This window comes from Brachyhypopomus gauderio, chromosome 2, assembly GCF_052324685.1.
Source record: "Brachyhypopomus gauderio isolate BG-103 chromosome 2, BGAUD_0.2, whole genome shotgun sequence".
Classification (NCBI taxonomy): Eukaryota; Metazoa; Chordata; class Actinopteri; order Gymnotiformes; family Hypopomidae; genus Brachyhypopomus; species Brachyhypopomus gauderio.
The window spans coordinates 30,666,564-30,693,343 of record NC_135212.1 but is presented as its reverse complement, the minus strand read 5'-3'; the positions used below and the strand labels follow the sequence as shown (position 1 = coordinate 30,693,343).

Here is a 26,780-nt window from a genome sequence, read left to right as displayed (position 1 = left end):
TCCGGCGAGAGAAATCGGATGTGTGGCGTGTGAGCATGTGAAGACAGTCAAATGCGTGTGTCTCACGCTCATTGCGTGAGAGTTAGCAACCCTGGTTTAATGTATAGTGTCCACAATATGTGTTTTTTAAATAGATGGCCAATTCTTTCATGTGAGTAAAATGACAAAGAAAAGACAAAGAAAAGTTGTTCTTGGTCCTGAAGAGGCCAATCAGATATTTACTGAATTCCATGCAAGTGTCATAGGCTCACACTGTGGAATTCACAAGATGAAGGATGCCATATCCAGAAGATTTTTTTGGCTTGGCATGGGTGTGGACATCGAAAATTGGGTATATATATATATATATATATATATATATATATATATATATATATATATATATAGTTATAATACAATAGTATTTTTGTTAGGTTTCACAGTGCCAGGATTTCCAGTTAATGAGGGTGACCCTTAAGAAGGAACAATGACATCCCCATAACAGTATGTGTAATGCAATCAGCACATGTACATATTCATTCATTTTGTCTTAAATATCAGTATAGCAGTATATATATAATTTCAGAGCCTTCATGAGAAAAAAAGGATGTCCGTCTCAAGGTGGACGTGCGAAACGATCCTCCACCTTCTCCAACAAGATGGCACATCATGTGGCGTTTTTGCACTGAAGGTATTTCTTGTATTTTCTGCTAATTTACCAAAATAGTTTTGTTGTAAAATTAATTACCATAGTTTGCTTTTAACGACTACAATTGGCTTAGAAATTTAGGTTTCTTATTTAAGAAAAATGTAAGTAATTGAAGAAAGATTATAAAAAAAGAAACCTACCGTGTTTTAGGTTTCTACTTTGAAGAGGAAAAAGTCCTGAATGAGAATGGGATCCCGTTTAAGGTGCTCTAAATAAAAAAAATAAAAATAAACCCGATTAGACTATTAGTCGACTAAAGGGAAAAGCTGACGAATCAGATTCGACTATGAAAATCCTTAGTTGAATACACCCCTATTTCCTACCGTGTCCGAGGGCATCGCGTATTTGTAGACGTATCTCTGTAAAGTTTGTTTACCTTATGGAAACGTCATAATGTAGTGCAAATCAGCGTTTAAAAGGTAGGATAACCTTTAAATAAAAATTTTTATTTTGCGTATTCATGTATTGTTATTAACAATATACACTACGATATAAGAGAGCCACGGAGAGAAGAATAGCGCCATGGTACAATGAGCACACGCGTAGCCTCAAACGAGCCGCGCGGATCCTGGAACGTAAATGGCGAAATATGAAGTTAGAAGTGTATAGACTATCATGGAAAAGCAGCCTTATTGAATATAAGCATGCCCTCCATATGGCAAAGTCCTTATACTTATCGGCCTTAATAGAAAAACATAAAAACAATTCAGGACTCCTTTTTAAAACTGTTTCCAGCCTTACGAGGAGTCATGAACAAAACAATTCTCTTATTCCACTAGAGTGTAGCAGTAACAATTTTATGAAATTCTTTAATGATAAGATTGATAAAATTAGGGAAAACATTAGTAGTGCTATCTCAGAGCCTGTCAACATGCCAATGCACCTTGACAGCTGTCTGGTCAGCTCTGATGCCCTGTTCGAGTCCTTCTCCCCAATTGGTCGTGAGGAGCTTATTTCACTGGTGAAATCTGCTAAACCCTCCACATGCATACTAGATGCTGTACCAACCCATCTACTTAAAGAATTACTGCACAGCAATGTAGAACCGTTGCTTACTATAATAAATTATTCTCTGAGCCTGGGCTACGTTCCCAGTTCATTTAAACTTGCAGTCATCAAGCCGCTAATTAAAAAACCTGGTCTTAACCCCCAAGAACTGTCCAACTATAGGCCAATTTCTAATCTGTCATTCATATCCAAAATTTTAGAGAAAGTAGTTTCTTCACAACTCTCTTCCTTCTTACAGACAGAACATGTCTTAGAGTTATTTCAGTCTGGATTTAGAGCTCATCACAGCACTGAAACAGCACTAACTAAAGTACTGAATGATCTCTTAATATCCTCTGATAAAGGACACATTTCGTTTCTCATACTGCTAGACCTCAGTGCTGCTTTTGACACCATTGATCATAATATTCTACTTAATAGACTGGAGACACTCATTGGCATAAGAGGTCAAGCACTCTCCTGGTTCAGGTCCTACCTGACAGATCGTTACCAATTTGTGCTAGTAAATAACGAATGCTCTGAGCATTCTAAAGTAAAGTATGGTGTCCCACAAGGATCTGTACTGGGCCCCATATTATTCTCATTATATATGCTACCACTGGGCACTATCATTCGTAGACATGGTATTAGCTTCCATTGCTACGCAGATGATACTCAGTTGTATATATCTTCTAATCCAGATGATACCACCACAACTCTCAAGATTGAGAACTGTGTCCAGGATATTAAAAACTGGATGGCGTCTAATTTTCTTAAACTAAATTCTGACAAGACTGAGGTACTGATTCTTGGGCCTAAAGCTGTTAGAAGCAATTGGGCTGATATTCCCCTTACCCTAGATGGTTTTTCAGTAACACCAAAATCTACTGCAAAAAGTTTAGGTGTCACTATTGATTCTGATCTTTCATTTGACACACATGTATGCAATGTCACTAAGGCTGCCTTTTTCCATTTACGTAATATTGCCAAGCTGAGACACTTACTTTCATTAGCTGATGCAGAGAAGCTAGTTCATGCTTTTGTCTCGTCGAGATTGGACTACTGTAATAGTCTTCTAATTGGATGCTCTAAACAGTCCATAAAGAAGCTACAACTTGTACAAAATGCCGCAGCTAGAGTCCTAACCAAGGCTAGGAAATTCGATCATATTAGTCCCACTCTCGCCGCACTACACTGGCTGCCGATTAAATATCGCATTGAATTTAAAGTTCTCCTGTTAACCTATAAGGCGTTAAATGGTCTTGCCCCACAATATCTGAGTGAACTCATTGATTACTACAACCCATCTCGCCCTTTGCGCTCCCAAAATGCTGGATTTCTCGTAGTTCCAAAAATTAGTAAAACTACAGCCGGAGGCAGAGCTTTCTCTTTTAAAGCCCCTCAATTATGGAATAGCCTTCCAGCTCCAATCCGAGACTCTGACACAGTTCCAATCTTTAAATCTAGACTTAAGACTCACCTGTTTAGTCAAGCCTTCAGCTAAAATTCCCCTTGTAAGGTGTAGGGGCTTGGGGGCCCCCAGACATTGAGATTTCTGGTGATCTGAGATGTTGATGCTGTCATCCAGCTGTGTCTTGGCATTACTCTATTTGTGACTATGACTTGACTGGAAAGCAATGTCTCAGTGAGCCCTCATGCCTGTGGTCACCTCTGAACCTCTCCCTTTAGTTATGCTGCTATAGATTAGTCTGCCGGAGCCACATGCTGATCACTGGCACGTGAGCTACGTACATTTAAATCAACGGTGGTTTAAATTCATGTCCACTCAGTCTGTATTATCTATCTTCTTGCATGGCTCTACCCAAGACGATTGGATACAGGCACCTGCAGGCACCTGGGGGATGGTCTGGCTGCCGGTGGATGTGCTGATACCGGGGTTCACCTGGGGAGTAACACTGCAGTCGGAGCCTACAATACCAGCATCACTGCTCCGACACGGAATGAAAGCCTGGCATTCATCAACAGACATTTACAGTGACAATATCAAAACCCAGAACTTTCAATTCTACCTTTTACCTAGTCTGATTGTGTGAATTATGTGTGACTTGTGTATTTGTGTGTTAACGGGCCGCCCAATGGAGGATGGGTTCCCTTTTGAGTCTTGGTTCTCCCGAGGTTTCTTCCTATTCCCCACCATCATAGGGAGTTTTTCCTCGCCACTGTCGCCTTTGGCTTGCTCATTAGGGTTCTGGACCCATAGTATTGTTAACCTTGTAAACCCTGTAAAGCTGCTTTGCGACAACTTGAGTTGTTAAAAGCGCTATACAAATAAACTTTGATTTGATTTGATTTGATTTGAATACGAGTTTTTGACTGGGTTATTTAACAGAATCTTGAAAGGTCAGAAGATGCCTGAGGAGTGGAGACGAAGCATAATGGTGCCGATTTTCAAGAATAAGGGTGACGTTCAGAGCTGTAGTAATTACAGGAGAATAAAGTTGATTCCTGAAAATCTGGGAAAGAGTAGTGGAAGCTAGGCTTAGAGGAGAGGTAGAGATCTGTGTACAGCAGTATGGTGTGTTTGCTTTGAGAGTGTTAATGGAGAAGTATAGGGAAGGACAGAAGGAGTTACATTGTGTGTTTGTTGACTTAGAGAAAGCTTATGATAGAGTACCGAGACAGGAGCTGTGGTATTGTATAAGGAAGTCAGGAGTAGCAGAAAAGTATGTGAGGGTAGTGCAGGATATGTATGAGAACAGTGTGACAGCAGTGAGATGTGCTGTAGGAATGACAGATGGGTTTAAAGTTGGGGCAGGACAGTGGTTCTCAAACGTTTTCTATCATTCCCTACCTCAGAAGAAGGGGAAATTCCATGCCCCACCTGTCCCATATCACCCAAACAAAATGGTAATAAAATTCAAATGGGGGGTGGCGATCGTGATTTGTTGACGGGGAAGGGGGGGGGGGGGGGTGGCGAACGTAATTTGTTGACTGGGGGGGTGGTTACAAATTCATTAAAGGGCCGAATCTAGCCTTGGTTCACACTGTTCCGCAGACATTTTAAACATACGGGGCTTATGCAAAACGAACAGGCATTAAAACGACAGGCTTAAAAAGGTTCATTTCTTCCAATTGCTTGCACCCCACCTGGAATACCCATGTGCCCACACTTTGAGAAATGCTGGGGTAGGACAACATCAGGGATCAGGCCTGAGTCCCTTCCTGTTCGCAATTGTCATGGACAGACTGACGGACGAGGTTAGGCAGGAGTCCCCTTGGACTATGATGTTTGCTGATGACATTGTGATCAGTAGTGAGAGTAGGGAGCGGGTGGAGGTGAGCTTGGAAAGATGGAGATATGCTTTGGAGAGCAGGGGAATGAAAGTGAGCAGGAGTAAAACGGAGTACGTGTGTGAATGAGAGGGCAGACGGTGGACAGGTCCAGTTACAAGGAGTTGATTTGGTGAAGGTTGACGAGTTTACCTACTTAGGGTCGAGGATACAGAGTAATGGAGGAAGTGAAAGAGAGGTAAAGAAGAGAGTGCAGGCAGGGTGGTGTGGATGGCAAAAAGTGTCTGGGGTGATCTGTGATAGAAGGGTGTCGGCTAGAGTGAAATGAAAGATATATAGGACAGTAGTGAGACCTGCTATGTTGTATGGACTGGAGACAGTGGCACTGACAAAGAGACAGGTGAGGGAGATGGAGGTGTCTGAGATGAAGATGTTGAGATTGACAAGGAAGGATAGGATCAGAAATTAGTTTATTAAAGGATCAGCACATGTAGCATGTTTTGGAGATAAAGTTAGAAAAGCAAGATTGAGATGGACATGTACAGAGGCGGGAGGAGAGGTATATTTTTAGGAGGGTATTGAGGATGGAACTTCCAGGCAAGAGAAGGAGAGGTAAACCTAAGAGGAGGTTCATGGATGCAGTGGTAGAGGATATGAGAGTGGCTGGTGTGTCAGTGGAGGACACTCAGGACAGGGCCAGATGGAGGAGTTTGATCCACTGTGGCGACCCCTAAAAGGGAATTGCCGAAAGAAGAAGAAGATGAGGGACGTAATTTGACACGATACCATAAGTCTCTGATCCTCCAAGTGGACATGGAGGGTTTCATTTAGGAGATTAAGCAGTGCTGATTGTTGTTCAGAACTTATTATTGCTTATTTAAGTCAGTTATGCAAGTTATGCTTTATTCAGTGTTTAGAAGTGTTTAGAAACTGATACAACTGATAAAAGATGGGGGGGGAGAGTCAGATTTCTAATCGCAAGAGATTGATGTAGAACTCGAAATGTCACAGTTAGCCCCTCTCCTGCTGTCAAGCATGTTTTGTTTATGTAGCCATGTGGTCCTGTCTTTCATAGTCCCTCCTCATGTTTTCTAACCCACCCCCTTCGTTAGTGTGTTCAGGAGTTTCACGTTTAGTATGGCCTTTGTTTGCTTGTTAGTATTACAGGTCATTTTCTTAGTTTCTGCCCGTTTTGTGGTTCTGTGTGTTGTTTGAGATTACTGTGTGTACTGTGTTTGTGTAACGTGGGAGGATCTCGAAGGCGAGATCCACCGCGAGGTGTTTAGATGGTAGGCAAACCCAAGTGCCAGCCCATGTGAAAATGAGAACTAAATCTTCCATACAAACGAATACAGGATAAGAGCAGGAAACAAAATCCCGTCGTACACACAGTGCGATGCAGAAACGGGGGAAACAAAAACTTGCAGATAACTGCGACTAGAAAAACAGGGGAAAATGAACAGAGAAGGAGAAAGAACGGGAAAACTTGAGAGAGGCAAGAGAGAGCGGCACAGGAGTGAGAACATTCGAAATAACTGGAAAAGGGCTCTAGACTAACTTTTTGCACTGGTTGCACGTTTTTTCTTAGGTGCACCAGCACAAAAGTTAGGTGCACCCAAATTTTTTGACTGCATCACATTTAACACCGCAGTTTTACCGGTTTCACTTTTTTTTATTGCTGTCCATATAGACAATATTGACTTGTAAATAATTATTTTGCAATATTGTAGGCAACGTTAAACTTGATTATCATCTCTGCCTCATCTGATGATCTGTGTGCTGCTGCCTGCCGGTGAAAGGCAGAGGGGAGCAGTGTTAATTTTGACAGCAATTTTTGATTTAGTTTTAGTCTTAGTCTTTTGACTAAAATGTAATTTAGTTTTGGTCATAAGTTAGTCATTGGAGTTGTTAATTTTAGTCGACTAATTATCATTAGAATTTAGTTGACTAAAATATAAATGGTCATTATATACACTTGCACAAAATGAAATTTATTAACCAGTTACAGAATATTATCGTTTGTGCAATATATACAAAAATAGATTTCCAAACAACTTTATTGACATGAATTTATAGTTATTGAGCATAACAATAACAAAACATTGAAGACCAGTAGAAGACCGCTCTACCTGAAAAAACATGGAGTTTGTTATGAACAATACATATTACATTTTATTTAAAACAGTGTGCCGTAAAAACAGCAATGCCATAGCCCGCAGATGTCGTTTCATTTGTCGTATTTTTCCCAACGTCGTCGTCCCACATGGTTTATACACTGACTTCTTTTTCTCAAAGTAAAAGGAGAAATGTGTCCATATATCACCTCTTATCTTTCTCCCTGCTGACACTGTCGAGTTAACTTCTAGTTCAATTTCATGAGTGACCACAGTTCACAGGCTGGTATGGTCTTCCCGGGTTCTGAGCGATGTGAAGAAGTTAGTTCTGATTGGACGGTTACCCGGTTTGTCCCGCCTCTCCATGTACGCTAAAGTAGTTACGGTTGGATCTCTTCTTAATTTATCCCTTCCTTTCTCAAAATAAATCAAATCTGATTGGATGTCGCTGGCCAATATTTTCATCTCGTTTTTATTCGTTGAAGAAAATGTCCATTAATTTAGTCATCGTTTTTATCCTTTCGTATAGTTTTTATTTAGTTTTCGTCATGAAAAAAAGGTTCGTTGACGAAAACTATGACAAAATTTATTCGTCAACAAAATTACCACTGGTCCACAGAGACTTTTTGCCGTCGAACAGCTAGTTGCACTGGTGCGTCCTCAGATTTTTTTTTGTCGCACCATTGAGAAATTAGGTTGTGCGTGCAACCAAATTGGTAAAATACATGGAAACTATCAGTAGAAAAAATATTTAATGTATTGACATCTACATTATCCCTTAGGTTCAGGACAGTTCAGGGGAATCAGCTCTCACAATCAGGTGAAGAGAGAAGGGGAGGTTACCGAAGTGTCAGTCAGTGAAAAGGAAAGATTACATGCACAGTGCACAAGAGAGTGAAAAAGAGATTAACTACTACATTCACCCCACACCAGATAACTTGAAGTTGTTCTTTAGGTATCATCCAGGCAAAGAAAGTGTTCTGTTGCAAAGACGGCACGAGAAAGCTTGTAGTACATACTGCCAGGAGATGCATGCACTGTATTGCTTTATTTGCATGGCATTTGGATAGGCCACTGACAACAGCTCATTCATTACTGGCAAGACAAATTGGAAACATGAATATAAGCGCATAGAAGAGCATGAAAAAGCTGCAAACAGAAGGGATAGACATTCTGCCAGGCCATATAATGGTTGTGGCAACACAGAAAAACCTGCAAGGTATGTCCAGAGATGTTGCTCCAGTCAAAGCAGCTGCAGACAGATTTGTCCAGTGGGCAAATGATAAGATACAACAGGAGGACAACGAGACTGATATTTTGATGTCCTTGGATGCAGAAACAGTCCTCAATGAGCTTGCAGCAAAAGTGGTCTGCTCAGAAAATTGCTCCTCTCATTCTACATGATAATTTGTTGTTTCTTGTATTCTACTCATTCTAGAGAGTCATTGTGAAGTGAAACATGATGGTTTTTTCAATTTGGAGTTGATGTGATCACGCTAGTCTCAGGAATAAGGGAGATTAAATAGAATAAAGTGCAACAACTCAAAACCTCTGACTTAAACCAAATCAAGGAAAGAATAACCAGTGTTGCGAATAACGCCGTTAAAAATAATGGCGTTAGGTATCATTTTGTCAGTATCGGGCGATATAAAAATTATCGCCGTTAATCTACTCTTAAAGTTGGGTTGGGAACTGGGTCAAAATGGGTAAGCAAACTATGATGACTTTCAACTTGATAGTTTAGCTCGGCTGTATTCCTAACCAAAGTGCACAGTAGGAACAAGAACGAGTTTTCAAACCTGTGAATTACAAATCGTACGTGTGTTTACATGGATGCAGCCACGAAGTCGCCAGATTTGCTTCATGGAAAATTAATTTTTAGGAACGTAAAGTGTTACCGGAGCGGAGCTCGGAGCGGTCGTTTTCTGTATGGTCCTAGCGCTAGATTCGTTGCTGATTAAATATTTCTTTTTAACCGTTAAAACTGCAGAGGACCAAAACCGGCTTTTTCAAATTACGTCTGTGAGGTTAAATGTACTAAATTTTGGCTTACATTTCAAATATCATGCTGATAAACATGTTATCAACCCCTTTTAATGTACAGTATAGGCTTACAAATTCACGTTTAACTGAATAAACCGTTGAACACGAGTAGCCTACATTTTATTGAGCATGTTTTTTTTTCTTCAAATATCAAAGTAGAACAGCTTCCTCAAGCAGTCTTTGATGCATTTTGGAAACAGGAGATGAGCCCCTGGTCTAATGCACCCTGTTACGGTGACAGTCCCGGACCCTTCCCTGTGGGCGTTTCGTTTCATGTTCACCATACGACGCTCGTCGTGTCTCCTCCTTCGAGCGCGTTACACACCCCCTGTATTAAGAAACCCTATCTCAAAAACTCACTTTTAGTCATTACTTGGGTAGCACGCATATGAGCCATTTTAATATAGATTAATCTAGATTAATTTCAAGATTTCAGTGAGATTAATCTAGATTAAAAATTAATCTATGCCCACCCCTAATATATACATATTTATATACTAACAGTAATGCAAGCGGACCGATGACCAGGCTAGTGAGGAGTAACATATCTCAATAGGTCACAGTTCTCGGTGTAACACCTGTTTAAAACAAGTCAGTAAGCGATTGGCTAAGGCAGCGTTATGGTAGCCAATCAGAGCCAGTGTTTTTACACGCATGCCGAAGCATACCAGTGACACAACACAAATGGAGAAGAGGCAGAAATGGCAAGTCAGGAGCAAGCCGAAGAGAAATTACCATTTTCAAGGTGGCGATATAAACATTATTTAAGAAAATACTTGAAGTTCCTGAATGTCTACCAGACTGGGTATTTGATTTATTTAATTAAGAATAGAGGTTTTATTGTTAAGTTTACTTCTGTTTTGAACAAACCAGTTGTCTCAGGTTGAGATTAGGGATGTCCCGATCCAGCTTTTTGAACTTCCGATCCGATACCGATATTTATTTGCACTTCCGATCCGATACCGATATCGGCCGATACCGATACCGGCCTATCCGAGCATGTATTAAAGTTTAAAGTTATTTAGCCAACTTACTTTGTTGTCAAACTCATGTTGAAAAGCGTTTTACTCTTGATAACAAGTAGCCAGCTGAATTAGGTGTGTTTGAATAATACACAATGGTTGGTAAGGAGAAACTGACCTGTTTATTTAGCAATTAATAAACTCAAAATAGACAAAATATTAAATAACAAACAGAAATAGCATCAGTAAACCAAGGATTAAAAAGCCACAAGTGCAAATAATATTGTAAATTATATTTAAAAAAAAACACACACAACCTGAGTGGAAAATAGTCTATTATTAACATTAACATCCATCAGTGCTCTTGAACAAGAGTAAACCAAAGCTTAAAAAAAATCCGTGCACATATCGTAAACTAATTAAAAGCAAAATGCCTTCTACTCCACACTTTGCTGCTCCATCCCCATCTATACACTCCCTTCAATTCAAACGTTTCTGCCAGTGTTAGTTGTGTAGGACCTTTCTTTTTGTCTTCGGTTTTCATTAGAAACTCGTCATGTTGTTTATGGTGGTATTTCGCTAAATGCTTGATTGCTAGATTGGTGGTATTAAAAGTTCTTACAGCTTTACCACAACGCTTGACTTTACTGTGGCATATGTTGCACTCTACCTCTTCGTCTTTGTCATCCTTTAAGGCAGGGGTAATCAATTAAATCTTTCCGCGGTCCATTTTTGGCAGATAGCTCAGACCTTAGGTCCGGGTCCGCGGTGGCGAACGTAACACTCAAATGGGTGGTGAACGTAACACTCGTCTGAAAATAAATTCTCCGGTTTAAAATATAGTCTCCCGTTAAAATTTTTTTTGGCATTTGGGTCCGTATCCAGTTAATCAGGAATCCAGTTAATGTGATTGGGTCCGGACAGGACGGCGTTCGGGTCCGGATCCGGACCGCGGTCCGCCATTTGGTGATACCTGCTTTAAGGTAAAATAATCCCACACAACTGACCGATAACTTCAAATTTACACGGCGGTCCGAGATGCCACGGAGCTAAATTGGGGCAGAAACTACGCTCGTGTGCTGAAGGTGTGCTGGAAAATGCAGACCGGATTTTACTCTCACTAGCAAAAACTGGAATGGATTATCTAAATGGGTGCGCAGGAAAACCGGGATCGGACTTAAAAAACTGGATCGGGAGTCTGGATCGGCATTTTCTCGTGTCTGCCGATCCGATACCGATACGCATTTTTTGCCAATATCGGCGGCCGATCCGATCCAAATATCGGATCGGGACAACCCTAGTTGAGATCATTTAATTTAATTTGATAGATGTAAATGCACTTTATATAGTGTAACTGTTTACTTTTGCTTTTTTCTTTTCTTTTTTTTTTTACAAAGATTTGGGATTTTAAAAGATTTTATCCAGCACTGGTCTGTTGATGTGCAATAAATATCAAAAGTTAAACACCTTTCTGATCTACTCATTTCAACTGACTGAAAACTGCTTTTTCAAAAAATCCTTATTCATTGGCATATAACTTTTTTTTTAAACTATAATGCAAATAGTTACTTTCCCTGGTAACGAGTTACTTTTATTATAGAGTAATTCAGTTACTAACTCAGTTACTTTTTTGAGCAAGTAGTGAGTAACTATAACTAATTAGTTTCCCAACACTGACAATAACCAGTAGTCATCTGCTACATTGACAAGACATACACTATATTGCCAAAAGTATTCACTCACCTTCCTTGACTCACATATGAGCTTAGGTGACATCCCATTCCTAATCCATAGGATTCAATATGACATTGGTCAGAGGTGGGTAGAGTATTCAACAATTTTACTCAAGTAAAAGTACTGTTACTTGAACCAAATGTTACTCAAGTAAAAGTATGCATCCTAAAATTTACTTGAGTAAAAGTAAAAAAGTACTTTGATAAAAAGCTACTCAAGTAGTGAGTAAATGCATGAGTACTGTCTCGTGTACTCATAAGACAGTAAATTACATCATGGGAAATTGAATTACTGGAAACTGACTTAATGAAAACAAAAATAATTTATTATAAAAAAATAATATATAAAATGTATTTATTATAAATAATTTGTATTTTAGTTTGTTCCTAATTATTAGACCTGTGTAACTTTGTTTAACTTGTGTGTAAACCTGTGTTTAACTTTAATGTGTTCCACAAAGGCACTAACTGATGAGACTGTCAGCCAATACATGTAGCTACAAATTGACGCCAACTGAATAAATTTGTAGCAAACTTAATCATCGTATATTGCTAGTGTGTACACTCAGAGTGTGAACTGGTTTTTAGTATTGCACTGTTACATTTAATAATTACATCATACAAACGTTATGCCTCTGTCACGTAGGGCAACGCCCCCTCTCGTAGCAGTCACTCTGGGTTCCCTCATGTCTGTGTTCCCTGCCTGTTTGTCCCGCCCTGCTCGTTGGTTTTGATGATTCCTCGTTTGTTACCACGCCCCTGTGTCATTGTTCTCACCTGTTCCCAGTTAAGTTCTGTGTATATTAGTCCCTGTGTCTCCCAGATCTAGTTATCGGTTGTTTTGTTCAGTGTCCATGGTCCGTAAGTTTACTGCTCTGTCTTTCGTGTGCTCTGTACCTGGTTGCTCTAGTTTGTATGCGTTTTCCCCGTGTTTTGTTTTGAGTATTCGTTCATTGTCTTAGTGCCCTGTTTATTTCCTTGTGTTGTTATGCCTGTCTACATTTCTTGTTCTGATTGCCCACCCGTTATGACCCCTGCCTGCCACTACGACTCTGCCTCTGGAATTTCCTTGATTAAATCTCGCTCTCCTCAGCGTTTGTGTCCGCCTCCCTGTTCTGCCCAGCGCAGATCGTTACATAACAACCGATCTTACAAGGACACAGCGAGGGAGCGAGACTCTGGTGAGTTTAATCGCTGCGATGAGATGTTGGCTGGTTCGGTCCAGTTCAACTCTCCGATATCGCAGCGTGAACGAACCAGAGACAGAAATTCCCCTGGCGCTGTGGGAACACGGAAGTCTCGACGCGCACCAACGAAAGCCCAGTCACTTTCGGTTTCGACTGGCTTTCGCGTCGAGACTCCTGTTGAGCGCTACGTGTCTGCCCGACTTGATCACTATAGGGAGGAGAAACCTGTAGTACAAGTCGCGGGCAGACGGATTGAGTGCACAGACTGGCGTTTGCTTAACCCTCGGTTGGCTCTCGATGGCTTCTGCGAGCTCCCGAAGCCTCAGAGGAGGCGGAGCCGTCGCAGAGAGAGCCACCGAGGGGCTTCTGTGTCTGTGTATTCTTCCAGGCTCTCCCAGGACCCTGAGGAAGAGGACCCACCGCCTCTGATCCCGCCGGCTACTCCACACGACACCCCCAAGTATTTTTTGGGGGGGAGTACTGGCCACGTCGGCTTGGCGGTCCCGCCCCCCCGATGACGTCAGTATGGCGGTCCCGCCCCCCCGATGACGTCAGTATGGCGGTCCCGGCCCCCCCGATGACGTCAGTATGGCGGTCCCGGCCCCCCCGATGACGTCAGTATAGCGGTCCTGCCCCCCGATGACGTCGGCTTGGTGGCTCCGCCCCCCGAGCGCATCTCCTCACCTCAGGTTCCAGTTCCCGCTGCCCGTCGGCAGTCCACGCCGGTTCCTGTCCCCGCGACCCAGGAGAGGTCGTCCACGCCGGTTTCTGTCCCCGCGACCCAGGAGAGGTCGTCCACGCCGGCTCCCGTTCCCGCTGCCCGCCAGCGGACCCTGCCTGTTCCCGCTGCCCGCCAGCGGACACTGCCTGTTCCCGCTGCCCGCCAGCGGACACTGCCTGTTCCCGCTGCCCGCCAGCGGACACTGCCTGTTCCCGCTGCCCGCCAGCGGACACTGCCTGTTCCCGCTGCCTGTCTGCCGGCTCCGGTTCCCGCTGCCTGTCTGCCGGCTCTAGTTCCCGCTGGCCGCCGCCCGGCCGCACCTGTACCCGCTGCCCGGCCGTGCCTGTGTCCCCAGAGACTGTGCTGCCCTCTATTGGGCCTGGACTTTTTGTGCCCCCTGCTTTGCCCTGTGATCCTGTCTCGTTTCCCATGTTCCCCTTGCTCCCGTGTCCTGTGCCTGGTTTTGTGTTGGTTCCTGTTCCTGTGTGTGTGCCTGTTCGTGTCCTTGTGCCCGTCCCTGTGTCGGTGTCTAGTGGTGTCCTCTCTGTCCCCGTTCCCATGTCTGTTCCCCAAGTCATCACCCACTTTGTTCCTGTCCCAGTCTCAGTTGTCCAAGCCGTGTTTGCCTCCGTGTGTGCCTCTGCCCTGTCCCCTGGCCCCACTCCCGTGTCTGTCCTCGGTCCTGTCCTGTCTGGCCCTGCTCCTGTGCCTCGCCCTGTCCCTGTCCAGCCTCCCTGTGTCCCGTGTCGTACCACATCCCTGTCCAGCTCTTGGCCAGTCTCCATGTCCCCTGTCTTTGTCCCTGCCATGCCCCAGGTCCCATGTCCTGTTCTGCCCGGTCCTGTCCCTCTGGTCTGTCCTGTGTCTGCTGTTCCTGTCCCTCACCGTGTGGCGTAGTTCCGTCCTGTCCTAGTCGGTGTCCCTGTCCTGTCTGCCCTTGCGTGCCCCAGAGTGGCACGCTTTGAGGGGGGGTTCTGTCACGTAGGGCAATGCCCCCTCTCGTAGCTGTCACTCTGGGTTCCCTCATGTCTGTGTTCCCTGCCTGTTTGTCCCGCCCTGCTCGTTGGTTTTGATGATTCCTCGTTTGTTACCACGCCCCTGTGTCATTGTTCTCACCTGTTCCCAGTTAAGTTCTGTGTATATTAGTCCCTGTGTCTCCCAGATCTAGTTATCGGTTGTTTTGTTCAGTGTCCATGGTCCATAAGTTTACTGCTCTGTCTTTCGTGTGCTCTGTACCTGGTTGCTCTAGTTTGTATGCGTTTTCCCCGTGTTTTGTTTTGAGTATTCGTTCATTGTCTTAGTGCCCTGTTTATTTCCTTGCGTTGTTATGCCTGTCTACATTTCTTGTTCTGATTGCCCACCCGTTATGACCCCTGCCTGCCACTACGACTCTGCCTCTGGAATTTCCTTGATTAAATCTCGCTCTCCTCAGCGTTTGTGTCCGCCTCCCTGTTCTGCCCAGCGCAGATCGTTACAGCCTCAGAGATATAACATTACACAAAATAATACATACGGCAAACTTATCGCAAATTATCAAATTTGATGTTGAGTTCTTGTAGACTGAAATGTCCACACGTTTGGCAGACACAACTGACAACCGCATTATACAACTGTCCTTTTTATGTGAGGCCAGGAATGCACGGTAGGTTTTTCTGTCACCATACTTTCTTGCTACCGGTGGAGAAAGTGTGTGTATGTGATCACGTGACTGACCGGCTTCATTTGATTGGTCACTCATACTCACGTGACGAGACGTTGGTCAGTCTTCTCACTGAAAAGACGAATTATTTACAAAATGAAAGTAACGGTAGCGCGCGGCGCAAATCAGATTGTAACGGAGTAAAAGTCGCGTTTTTCTCAGCACATATTTACTCAAGTAAAAGTAGAAGTCTTTCAAATTAAAACTACTCTTACAAGTACATTTTTGTCCAAAAAGCTACTTGAGTAACTGTAACGGAGTAAATGTAACGCGTTCCTACCCACCTCTGCTCACTGTACACAGACACCCCACACCACACCACATTCTACACACAATACATAAACACTCACTGTACAGACACACCACACCACACCACATTCAACACACAATACGTAAACACTCACTGTACACAGACACCCCACACCACACCACATTCTACACACAATACATAAACACCCAGTTTACACAGACACACCACACCACATTATATACACAATACATGAACACTCAGTTTACACAAACACTCCACAACACATTTTACGTGTGAAAAATAAACACTTTACACTAGAAAAACTAAGAGAGATATACTGTTTGTTCAACTGAGATCTATGTCTCTGACAGATCAGATGGAAACAATATAGAAACGAGACAGAACAAAGAAATGTACAGTGCAGTGTTGAGAATTAGTTATTGGTGTGTGTTTCTGCAGTGTACATGGTTTGCCCATGTATTTGAGCAGTGTATCATTTACCTATGTGTGGTGTCTGTGTGTGTGGGTGCAGGTTACCTGTATTCGTAGGAAGCGTGGCTGAGCATAGATTGGTAAGCATCTTGTGACATGGTTGAACATTTCAATGCCATCAAACTCAGCTGCGTTTTTCACTGTTACTGCCACCATTCCAATTTTTCCCTCATGGCCTATACATATAAACATGCAATCACACACACATACAAGCAAAAAACATAAAATCACAATGAGCAAAGATAATTGATCAAATTTGATTCTACACAAATACAATCAAACTATTGCAGTTACCCAACAAATATACAGATATACACAATGTTTCACAGTAAATAGCATAATGACAATTATATATACAATATTAATCACTTTCAAACAAACATATAATGACTCCACCTCACCAAAACTTCATACAAATGCAGAGAGCATCAAAAGATTGTGTGAGACCAGAGTGTGAGGTGTTACCTGGGACCTCAATTCCATAAGCATTTGCCTCTTTAATGAAGTCCACTTGAGTGACAATGTCTGAGACTTCAGTTGTGGCAACATTTTCTCCCTTCCACCTGGAGAAAAAGTGAAGTGTGAACACACTCCTTCCCTCCAACTCTGTGTCTCCCCAGAGCAGTGCTCCTCCACTCCTGTGTCTGCCCAGAGCAGTGCTGCCCCACGGTGTCTCCCTAGAGCAGTGCTGCTCTACCCGTATCTCCCCAGAGCAGTGCTGCTCCACCTGTGTCTCCCCAGAGCAGTGCTGCTCCACTGAAAGACTGGGGCTAGTGTTATGGAACAAGAATCTACCACTAAACTATAATCATTGCTGTGGAAGTGAATCTCAATCTAAAAACACTGCAGAACAGCAGATAGTATCTTTACGTATTATATTTTACTGTGCTGAAATTTTTTTTATATTTGACATTCTTAGAAATGAAACTTTGGAATAATTACAAATAAATTTCAATTATGAAACCACAAGAGACTCCTACAGGTGCACTGCTGTTAAGGCTCATTTAGGGAGAATCTTAAATCCTAGAAAAGTTTTTTGCACCTGATTGCATCTTAACCCATTCCTACTTTGCACCTGAAAGTGTCCCCAACCCGATCCTGGAAGTAGATGAAGTTGTCATTGTCAATCTTCATCAGGTCTCCACTGTTGAAGTAAACGTCTCCCTCCTGGAAAACATCACGCAGTCTCTTCTTCTCTGTCTGCTCCAGGTTACGAGCGTAACCTACAAATGGAGCAATCTCTGTGACCTTTGATACTAAGAGTCCAGTTTCTCCTAAATGCAAAAACATACACACACAAAGGCTTTAGTATTTCCTCTGGTGCACAGAGTAACCATTTTCAGAAACCCTCTTTTTAAAATATTGCATTAGATTTAACTCAGTGATCAGCATTTTGACCTTTCAGCACTTCGATGCACCTGCCGTTGACGTCTCTGGTGGGTTCATCTAGTTCTGTGTCATATTTAATCAGTGCATATGGGAACAGCTTCTGCAAATAAGTGCAAATTCTCACTCAGATGTAGTCAGTGGAAATGCTATAAACAGATATCTCTTCTTATCTTGTGTGTGGAGTGGATAGGAATTATCACAGTGTAAGGTCTCACTTTATGCAGGAAGTTGATTCGGCCAAGAGCACCAATCTTCCCCGTGTAGTTAATGAAGGCCACGTTGCCCTCTGTGGATGCGTAAAACTCTCTCACCACGATCTTACCAAAACGGGAGAGGAATTCTCTCCAGATGTCTGCACGCAGGCCGTTCCCAATGGCCAGATGTACACTGTGCTCCTTATCGTCCTCCCTCTACAAAGACAATAAGCTGATGAATGTGTTCTGTAGGAGTTTAATCAAAGGAGTAACTTAAAGACTCCTTGATAAAGAGACATACTGTACATGGTGGTAATTCACACACACACACACACACACACACACACAAATGCACAGAGTTGAGTATTTTACCATACAACTTAAACCTGATACCTCCAATGAGAAGGTGAACAAGTTGAGTCTTTACAGCCTGCATTGAGGAGACTGAGTTTCATGGTGTGTGGATGTGGGATTTCTAAGTAAAGGTCTGCTCTATTCCCAGATCACGGCTCATACAGTGGTCTGTCTCTGCCTGACACCATGATCACATGGCTCTGTAAGGTCAGACATCACATGCTGCTTGAAGATTCAATTACAGCTCAAGACTCGCCTGACCCCATCCTGCACCCCTGAACCATGCCCAAACCCTCAGTGCACCCCTAAAATACATGCCCAAACCCTCAGTGCACCCCTAAAAAACTAAAGATTGCCACATAGCCCTTTAAATAAAATTTCCCCAAGAACCAGCATAGGACCTCCCTGGACCCAGCACAAGGACCCAAAGACTTTGGTTCCTCAAGTGTCAGAGTGTGTATGTATATGTGTGTTACAGTGTATGAGAAGCAGCACTGGTCTGCCTCTAACCAACGGCATGATCCCAGTATGTGACCAAAGGAGGAACAGCTGCTCTCATTCCACTGAGACGGCATGTTAACGCAGGGCCAGAATTCCCGAAAAGACACTTTAGACTTAACAGCTGCAACAGAGCCAGTTTCATAGTGAACCTCTTTCACCACCAGATTTTTCATGAACTTTGTTATGAACTACAAAATGACTTTGAATTAAAACCTCACTTAAATAGGTTTCTTTCTGTTAGCTGAATTCACTTGAGTCCACAAATCATTCCACTGCATTTCCCCTAAGCACACCCACATTGCACTCAGTGATAATTTAGGACACTGGGCGTGTACTAGGGAGTGATGTGTTGGTGTGAATTTGAGGAGTATTAGTGTCTTAGCTTCTGTGAGAGAGCTGATGTATTACTGCTGGTTTGACTATGAGCATTATTGTTGTGTTATTGCCAGAGGTGGAAAGAGTACTGAAAAATTGTAATTGAGTAAAAGTAGCATTACTTTGCCTAAAATCTACTCAGAGTAAAAGTAAAATTACCCATCTCAAAATTTACTCGAGTAAAAGTACAAAATTACTTCATTTAAAATGTAATTTGAGTAAAAGTTACTTAGGTACTTTCAGTTATTTAATGCATGGATGAATCATGAACCAAATTCAGTACAACTTGTTTTAATAGATTTCAAAGCGTATTTAAGTGCACATCCACACTTGCAGATCAGCTGGGCTCAGGAACATACTTCCTCACAGCACAAGGACAGTCCCAACCTGTACCATAAAGTGCAAACAATTTTCAGTCCTATTGTCCAACGGACAACACTATGATAAGAATAAAAAAAACAAAATGCACACAAAATTAAGTGCCCACAAGATGCCACAAATCAAACTAAAATGCAACAGCATTCCACTACTCAGAATAAAATGCCCACAGGATCCCACAGAATCTGATAGTTAGAAGTTTTAAAGATAGAACAATCTCATCCATTTGGAAAAAAAGTGCACCAGATTACGACCTGATTATGAGACAATGGAAAGGGCGCGCGCAAGGCAAGGCCACGCAATTGGCCTTTAGTTCTGGGACTCAGAAGTTTAAATTTCTGCCTGCATTTAATTTTTCACCATCAATATTTTTTTACTCAGTAATGTGAGTGCGTTCAAATGTAGTGAAGTAAAACTACTTCGGTCAAAATGTACTCAAGTAAAAGTAAAAATTACATATTTCAAAAACTACTCAGAAAATTACAAATTACTCATAAAAAGTACTCAATTACAGTAATGTGAGTAAATGTAATTAGTTACTTTCCACCCCTGGTTATTGCTATGGGCTTGGTGGTTAGCACGTTTGCCTCTCAGCACTGGGGTCTTGGGTTCAAGTCCCTATCTGAGTGGAGTTTCCATGTTCTCCCCGTGTCTGCGTGGGTTTCCTCCGGGATCTCCGGTTTCCTCCCACAGTCCAAAAACATGGAGGTTAGGTAAATTGGCAGTCCCAGACAAATTCTCCCTGAGTGTGTGTCTGTGTCTCTCTCTGTTCAATAAAAACAAGTTGTTGTCTGAGTGTGTGTGCATGAATGCTTGTGTGCCCAGTGGTGGATGGTGCTCTGTCACTAGGGTCTGTCCTCTCTCTCCCCTTCCTGCACCCCATTCAGTCCCCCAGGGGGCTGTGGATCCCGGTAGAGAGTACGCTGTGCGCAATTGGCTGCCGCTTCTCGCCGGTGTGTGATTGGTTGTCTGTAACGTAGCTGTGTTAACAATTGTAAAGCGCCTTGGGTATCTAGATAAGGTGCTATATAAATTGAAACATTCATTCATTCATTCATTGCTGGTGTGATCTGACATTATGTTCACATTACCAGGCTGAAGTCACTCAAGTCTGATTTTTTTTGGTTTTTTGTGACACAGGTCGGATTTTTTTTCAGGGCTGTGTGGACACAAGAATGCAATCATATTTAAGTCACTTGCATTAAGGGTCCTAAATCGGACACATTTCTGGTTTTCAACCTTGTGGCATGATTTGAACATGCACACCTGTGTGCCATTAGGGGACAGATGCATACAGATGTGTATTTGAGAGGACAGGTGTTGTAGTGTTGCTGTGAATTTGAGAATGACTGGTGTGTTAGCTCCTGTGAGGGTTGGTGTTGTTGTTTTGGTGTGATTCTAAGAAGGACTGGTGTGTTTGCTTCTGTGATGGTCACCTTGGGTGTGTTGCAGAGGTAGCGCATGGTCTCTCCAATGTACTGGATCACTGTCACATTGTGTTTCCTGCAGTCATTCCAGAACTGAGATGCAGAGAACTTCCTCTTCAGAATTACAGTGGAACCTTACAGGAAAATATGTTTTATTAATTAAAGAAAAGATTGGCAAAGCAAACTACACCTGCAATATATTTTACCATAAATTACATTGCATCTACATTTACTAGGTCAACCATCTATAGGTCTACTTATGGGACTCTATGGGCAGTACTGTGTTAAGGGAGTGGTGTTAAGTAATGACAAATGAACTTTGTCATTTATGAGAGGTGAAAGCCCTACCGTCCAGTGACACACACACACACACACACACACACACACACACACACACACACACACACACACACACACACACACACACACACACACACGCGCGCGCACCTGTCTCAACAGAGCCGATAAAGCCTATGAGGAAGGCTGCGGTGTGGTAGAGTGGGAGGTTCACGTAGATGACATCCTTATCTGTGACGCCATTAGATGCCAGCACTGCCAGAGCAGCTAGCAGACGAGTGTGATTGATCACTGCTGCTTTAGGGAGACCTACACACACACACACACACACACACACAAACACACAAACACACACATACACGAACATGGATAGGCACATGCACACACACAAGCAAACACGGACATACGGATAGGCACACAGACACACACACAGGCACACACACAAGTATATACAAGTGGATAGGCACAAACACACACAAGCATTCACAGACATATGGATAGGCGCACACACTGGATACACACAGCTCAAGGATACATATATAGAGAGAGTCAGACTCTGGCCGTGTCCAGTGTCCAGTGTCCAGCAAAATTTAGCGATTGCTCTACGTAGACACACCTACTAAAACTGCCAATTGACTGATGACTTGAAACTACTGTGTGACATTAAATTGGATAACTAATTAATGTCGAATGTGGTAAGAAACACTGGTCTGAAAAGGCCAGAGTCTAGTGTGATTTGGATACTAACTTGCTTAAATGCACCACAACCTATCAATCAATGGCCAGGTCTGTGCAGCATTTGACACTTTGCTGAACTTCAACACTACAGGACCGGACATTGACACCCCTGCCTTATAACAATGGAATGAAGAGTCGATGATTGCTCTTAAATCTTCTTAAATATGTCTTTTCAGCTGTGTGTATGGATGTGTACCTGTCGTTCCAGATGTGTAAATGTAGACTGCAGGGTCTTTGAATGAAACATTGGCTCGTAGTGAGTGAGGGATGGGAGTGTCTGACGCCTGCTTCACTTTCTCACTGAGACTCTGCATGTGAACAGACCCACACACCATCCCCATGACAAACACACACACCTCATCCCCACACAAGGACTCGAGTATCTCCTCCACTGCTTCCTGGAGATCTGCAATACACAACAATCTCAGTCAACCACATTAACCATATCAAGCACAAACAACAACCCCATCAACTACAACAATCATAAACAACAACCCCATCAACCACCAACATGCATCCCATCAACTACAAATTAAACCTACCAACCACAAACATGAACCCCATCATCCACATCAAATTGTCACATTAACCAGAAACATCAATCACATCAGCACACCAATCACATTGTGACAGTTTCCTCTTGTCAGCAGCTTGTGTCTAGCAGTGGTGACCACCACGTGGCTTTTATTTATGTTGTTTTTAGTTCTGTGTGCTTTATGTTGCTTAGGTTTCTGTGCAGCACCCCGCACAGGTGTCACGTTTCCTATTCATTTGCCATAGCACCTGTGTGTCATCAAGTAGTTTTGTCTGTATAAAACACTTTACTGTTATAACCACTGCGCCAGTTGATGTTACACTGAGTTTGTTTCATTTTTTGTTTCAGTCATGAGATCTTTTGTTTCATTAAATGCTTCGTTAGAAACTGCTTGCCCCACATGTTTGCATGTTCTCTGCTTGTGACACACAAACACAAATCACATCACTCACAGCAATTGCAAACAATAACCATGTCAACCCTGACAAGAGAAGCATCAGCCACACACATTAAGCCAACTGCTAGGGCTGTCGCAGTGAAAGAATTTCCCCTGCGGTTATTTATGGTGGCTCAACACCGCGATATGCGTCATTTGTCGTCTAAAATCTTAATTTTAGAGCTATATAATTGTTTTATTGTAAAGGGGTTCTTATTGTTTTTAAATTGCAAAGAAGACACAGTTTTAAGAGCAGTTAAATATGTGTTTATTTTCAAATAGAGAACACAGAAGTCAAATGAGATGCAGTAAGAACCCATGCTCTTTCGCTTTCTTAAAAGTGTAGGGTAAATATTTTAAACGAGATTTTAAACACAAAAAGAGAATTTAATAAATAAATCAATAAAACGAAATCTTTCTTTAACCAGAAAAATAACGTCTCAGCTTAAACCCGAGTTGTCACGTCCCTGTTGCGCGCTAAGAAAACCAACATATTCACCTTATGTGGTTTAAGTGAGGAGCGGAAAGGGCTAACAATATTCCCGGCAGTACTAACAACTCGCTCTGATGGTGTGCTTGTTGCACAAATGCACATGTACTTGCGGGCGAGTTTGGAGAGCAGAGGAAATCTAGACGCGCCACCAAGCGAGTGGATCTGCGTGGATTTGACTTGAACCCGAAATGCTCCCAAACCGGCGAAGTCGCGTTTTGTTTTTTGACCAGAGCATCTACCGTAGTTTCCATCTTTGAAAAAAGGAGACGGATTGTTGATCAGCCGCACCGGATGATAACAGGGGGTTGATGGGAAAATGACTTTAACTCTTGCACAGGCACTTTCCCCTCGCATGGGAAAAAACACAAATATTGCGGTTGTTGCGGTTAATTCCCGTACGTTGCGATTTTCTCGTCAATAGCGCGGTATTGCTATACTGCGGTTATCGCGACAGCCCTACCAACTGCACATCTGTCTGAGAATAGCCACTGCAATGATATATGGCAGTACATATTAAAGTTGAACTTTTACATAGTAATCTATGCCCTGACATGACATCTGCAAAACATTAGGTCAGTTCAGCCATAAGCATTTTAGCTGATGGTATACCATTGCCAGACATTTGTCTTTCAACAGCATGTATACAGCATGGTTAAAACCAGTTTTGAACAGAAAAAACTGCTGAGGTAAAAGTGTCTTATTCACTGTGTAAACTATCATTCCTCTTGTCTAAACAGGGCCTGCTGTGCAGATCGAAGGGGTCAAAGGGGACCCAGTGTAGCAGGCTAATCAAATACAGTCCAAATGTGAGAGGAGATTAAAGTGTCACTACATGTTCTTACTGCATCTGCCTGCTAGTCTAGCTGAAGTGTTTGGCTGAAGGATCTATTCAGCTAAAATGCTGTCACCACGGTAGCGAGCATTCCTCTGGCTTTAAATCTGTTGAGTAGTGACATTTTCTTGTAAACAATGGTGTATTTTGTTAGTCTTCCTTTGTGAATGCATAAAACTTGACAAAATGTCTAGTTTTCCACACAGAGGGATTAAAATATCCAAAACCTAACCCTACCTACTAGCATCTATCCTAAAGGGAATCTGGGAGGGAGAGTACAGTTCATTCCATGTTCCAGTTCACACACACTCCCATTATCTAGAAGGCCTGATGTGTAAAGTCACATGTGTAAAGACATTATAAATTGATCTAGATCGAAATGTGTCTGCAGCACCTCACCTGCAGTAATGATCATGAGTTTGGCGCCGCAGCATTTGAAACAATGCAACAAGGATTTAGAACGAATATTGTTATTGAGAAGGGCCGACGCGCAACCTAATTTAGCCAGAGCGAGCCAGGTAAAGATGAAGGCGGGCTCGTTCCCCATGAAAATGGCAGCCGTGTCCCCTTCTTTCAAAGCGGAGTGAGTCCGTAAGGCATTTGCTATTTTGTTGCTTTCTCTGTCTGTATCCTCGTAAGAATAAATCTTGTTTTCGAAAACAACGAAAGGCTTGTGCGGATGTTCAGCCGCCCGTTCCAAAAATCTATCCAAAGCGAGAAACAAGGGTCTCCGCCTTCTGCGCGAGGCAAACTTCAGCAATATCTTGACAATGTCTTTGAGATAAAAAACGTCTGCCCAGAAATAAGGAAATAACATTCTGATTAGCAGTGACAAAATTACCAGTCCAGCCAAAAGGAACAACAGATGTAAGAGCATCTTTACAAGCACAGATAGACTATCGCTAGTTTGAGTTATTCGTGCAAACGCTTTAGCGCTGAAAAGTTACCAAGTGTACAACAGTGTGTTTATTACTTTTTTTGAGCAAAGGCGGAGCAAATGGGATTCCATTGTACGCCACGTTCACAAGTTTCCCATCTGGTCCCTTACTTACTGAGGTCGACCTCAATGCTACTACACTTCCATTATCACTTTTAATACATGGTGGAAATTCAACATGTAATATCATGCAATAATGAGATTAAGCAATGATAATAGGACCTGATGAAAGGAAACTAATTTAATATGTGGGAGAAACAAATGAATTGACTTTTATGTGGTTAGTAGTTTTTTAATAGATTTTTCTTTATGATCACTTTCATAATCAATAATGTGCTATACCATTATCGTCCTTGTGATGGAAAAATAAGATTGGAAACATAACAAACATTAAACATTCCAAAATACATGTTGGTTCATAGTGGTCTAGCCTAGCCCAGTGGTGTGAACTGCTAAATGAAAAGATTTAGTAAATAATGACATGTAATAAAAAGCCAGAAAGTTTCATTGAGCAGTATTTTTATTGGGAATAAGCCTGATTCAATAAAAAGCTACATTCTGGTCATAAAGTTATGTAAAATAAATTTGAAAAAGTATCATGTAATGGTTTCCGTAGCCTCTGGCTGCTGGCCAGAAGAACTGCAGTGAAAAAGAAGAACATACATTCACTCTGGCAGAGCTGTCTTGAGATGGACAGATCTATCTTGAGATGGACAAATCTGTTTTGAGATGGACAGAGCTGTCTTGGGATGGACAGAGCTGTCTTGAGATGGGTGGATCTGTCTTGAGATGGACAGATCTGTCTAGAGATGGACAGAGCTGTCTTGAAATGGGTGGATCTGTCTTGAGATGAGCAGAGTTGTATCAAGTTGCAGGGTGCTGACTGGAGCAACTGCTCTACATGGTTAGGGTGTGGTGTAGTGTTAGGGTGTGAAGTAGTGCTAGGGTGTGGTGTAGTGTTAGGGTGTGGAGTATTGTTAAGGTGTGATATAGTGTTAGTGTATGGTGTAGTGTTAAAGCACACTCACCATGCTGCATCCAAAAAAAAAATCAAGAATCACACCTTTAAACATGAATCACTGGAGGAGTACCATGTAATATAAAAACAGTGTAGCCTCAAGCATGGATTGTTTGATAATTTCAGCTGAGAATTGGTGCACATCAAAATGCAATGCATTTATCTCAGTTGTTCTTTAACGAACTGTGCAGTAGCCTCTTTGTACCTATACTTGTGCCATTGTGGTTGTCAAAGCCTAATGGAGACCAGCTGAACTGCGACCCGAAGCCCACAGAGCAGTACTGCTGTATTGCACACACACCGGTGTGTGTAACTGAACTTATCACAGTTGGGTGCTAATTGTAGATTTTTATTCCTGATACTGACAACCTGCTACTGGAGAAATAAAAACGAGACTTTAATATGTGGACTGCAATATCAGTTTTGCTGTCCTATGATCTTGGCTCCTACTCTGATAAGCTAAAATAGGGCATACAGTCAAAATGTGAATGAATATCTTAAGGGCGGGTAGGCGGGGGGAGGGGGGTGGGGTTGTCAGTTTATTTAAATTTTTTCTCTGTGTAACTGCTGGTTGTCTGACACAGTTTTACTGACCTTCGCACAGGCTATTACCAACATGCTGGCACTGTTATACTAAGCGTTTTAACCACAGGAGTTATATTGGGCGGTAAAATGAAGCCATGCTCTGGCACACTCTGCTATCAGCTCAGATTATTGGGTCACTCTAGCATAACACACCTTTCTGATA

At 42.4% G+C, this 26,780-nt stretch overlaps 1 protein-coding gene across 3 annotated transcripts; it reads right to left on the bottom strand.

Annotated features, from left to right (window-relative positions):
- Positions 1-416: 416 nt before the first annotated feature.
- Positions 417-25,037, bottom strand: LOC143498878 (long-chain fatty acid transport protein 2-like). Of its 3 annotated transcripts, none has more exons than XM_076993771.1 (11): positions 24,477-25,037; positions 21,978-22,187; positions 21,194-21,352; positions 20,756-20,880; positions 17,733-17,927; positions 17,527-17,617; positions 17,204-17,402; positions 16,594-16,691; positions 16,174-16,304; positions 829-896; positions 417-689 (listed from the first exon to the last, which is right to left on the bottom strand). In XM_076993771.1, exons 1-10 carry the CDS (start codon positions 24,952-24,954, stop codon positions 843-845), a joined length of 1,740 nt encoding a protein of 579 aa, XP_076849886.1. In that variant the 5' UTR covers positions 24,955-25,037; the 3' UTR covers positions 417-689; positions 829-842. The 3 variants fall into 3 exon arrangements, with proteins under 3 accessions (XP_076849886.1, XP_076849896.1, XP_076849905.1); XM_076993781.1 differs by having other exon boundaries at positions 417-686; XM_076993790.1 differs by lacking the exons at positions 417-689; positions 829-896 and adding an exon at positions 13,938-15,458.
- Positions 25,038-26,780: the final 1,743 nt, after the last annotated feature.

Coding starts and splice junctions, on each gene's coding strand:
- LOC143498878 (XM_076993771.1), bottom strand. CDS start 24,954: ATGCTCTTACATCTGTTGTTCCTTTTGGCTGGACTGGTAATTTTGTCA. Junction 17,403..17,526: donor GTGCATCGAAGTGCTGAAAG/GTCAAAATGCTG, acceptor TTTTGCATTTAG/GAGAAACTGGACTCTTAGTA. Junction 16,692..17,203: donor CGGGTTGGGGACACTTTCAG/GTGCAAAGTAGG, acceptor CTTTTTCTCCAG/GTGGAAGGGAGAAAATGTTG.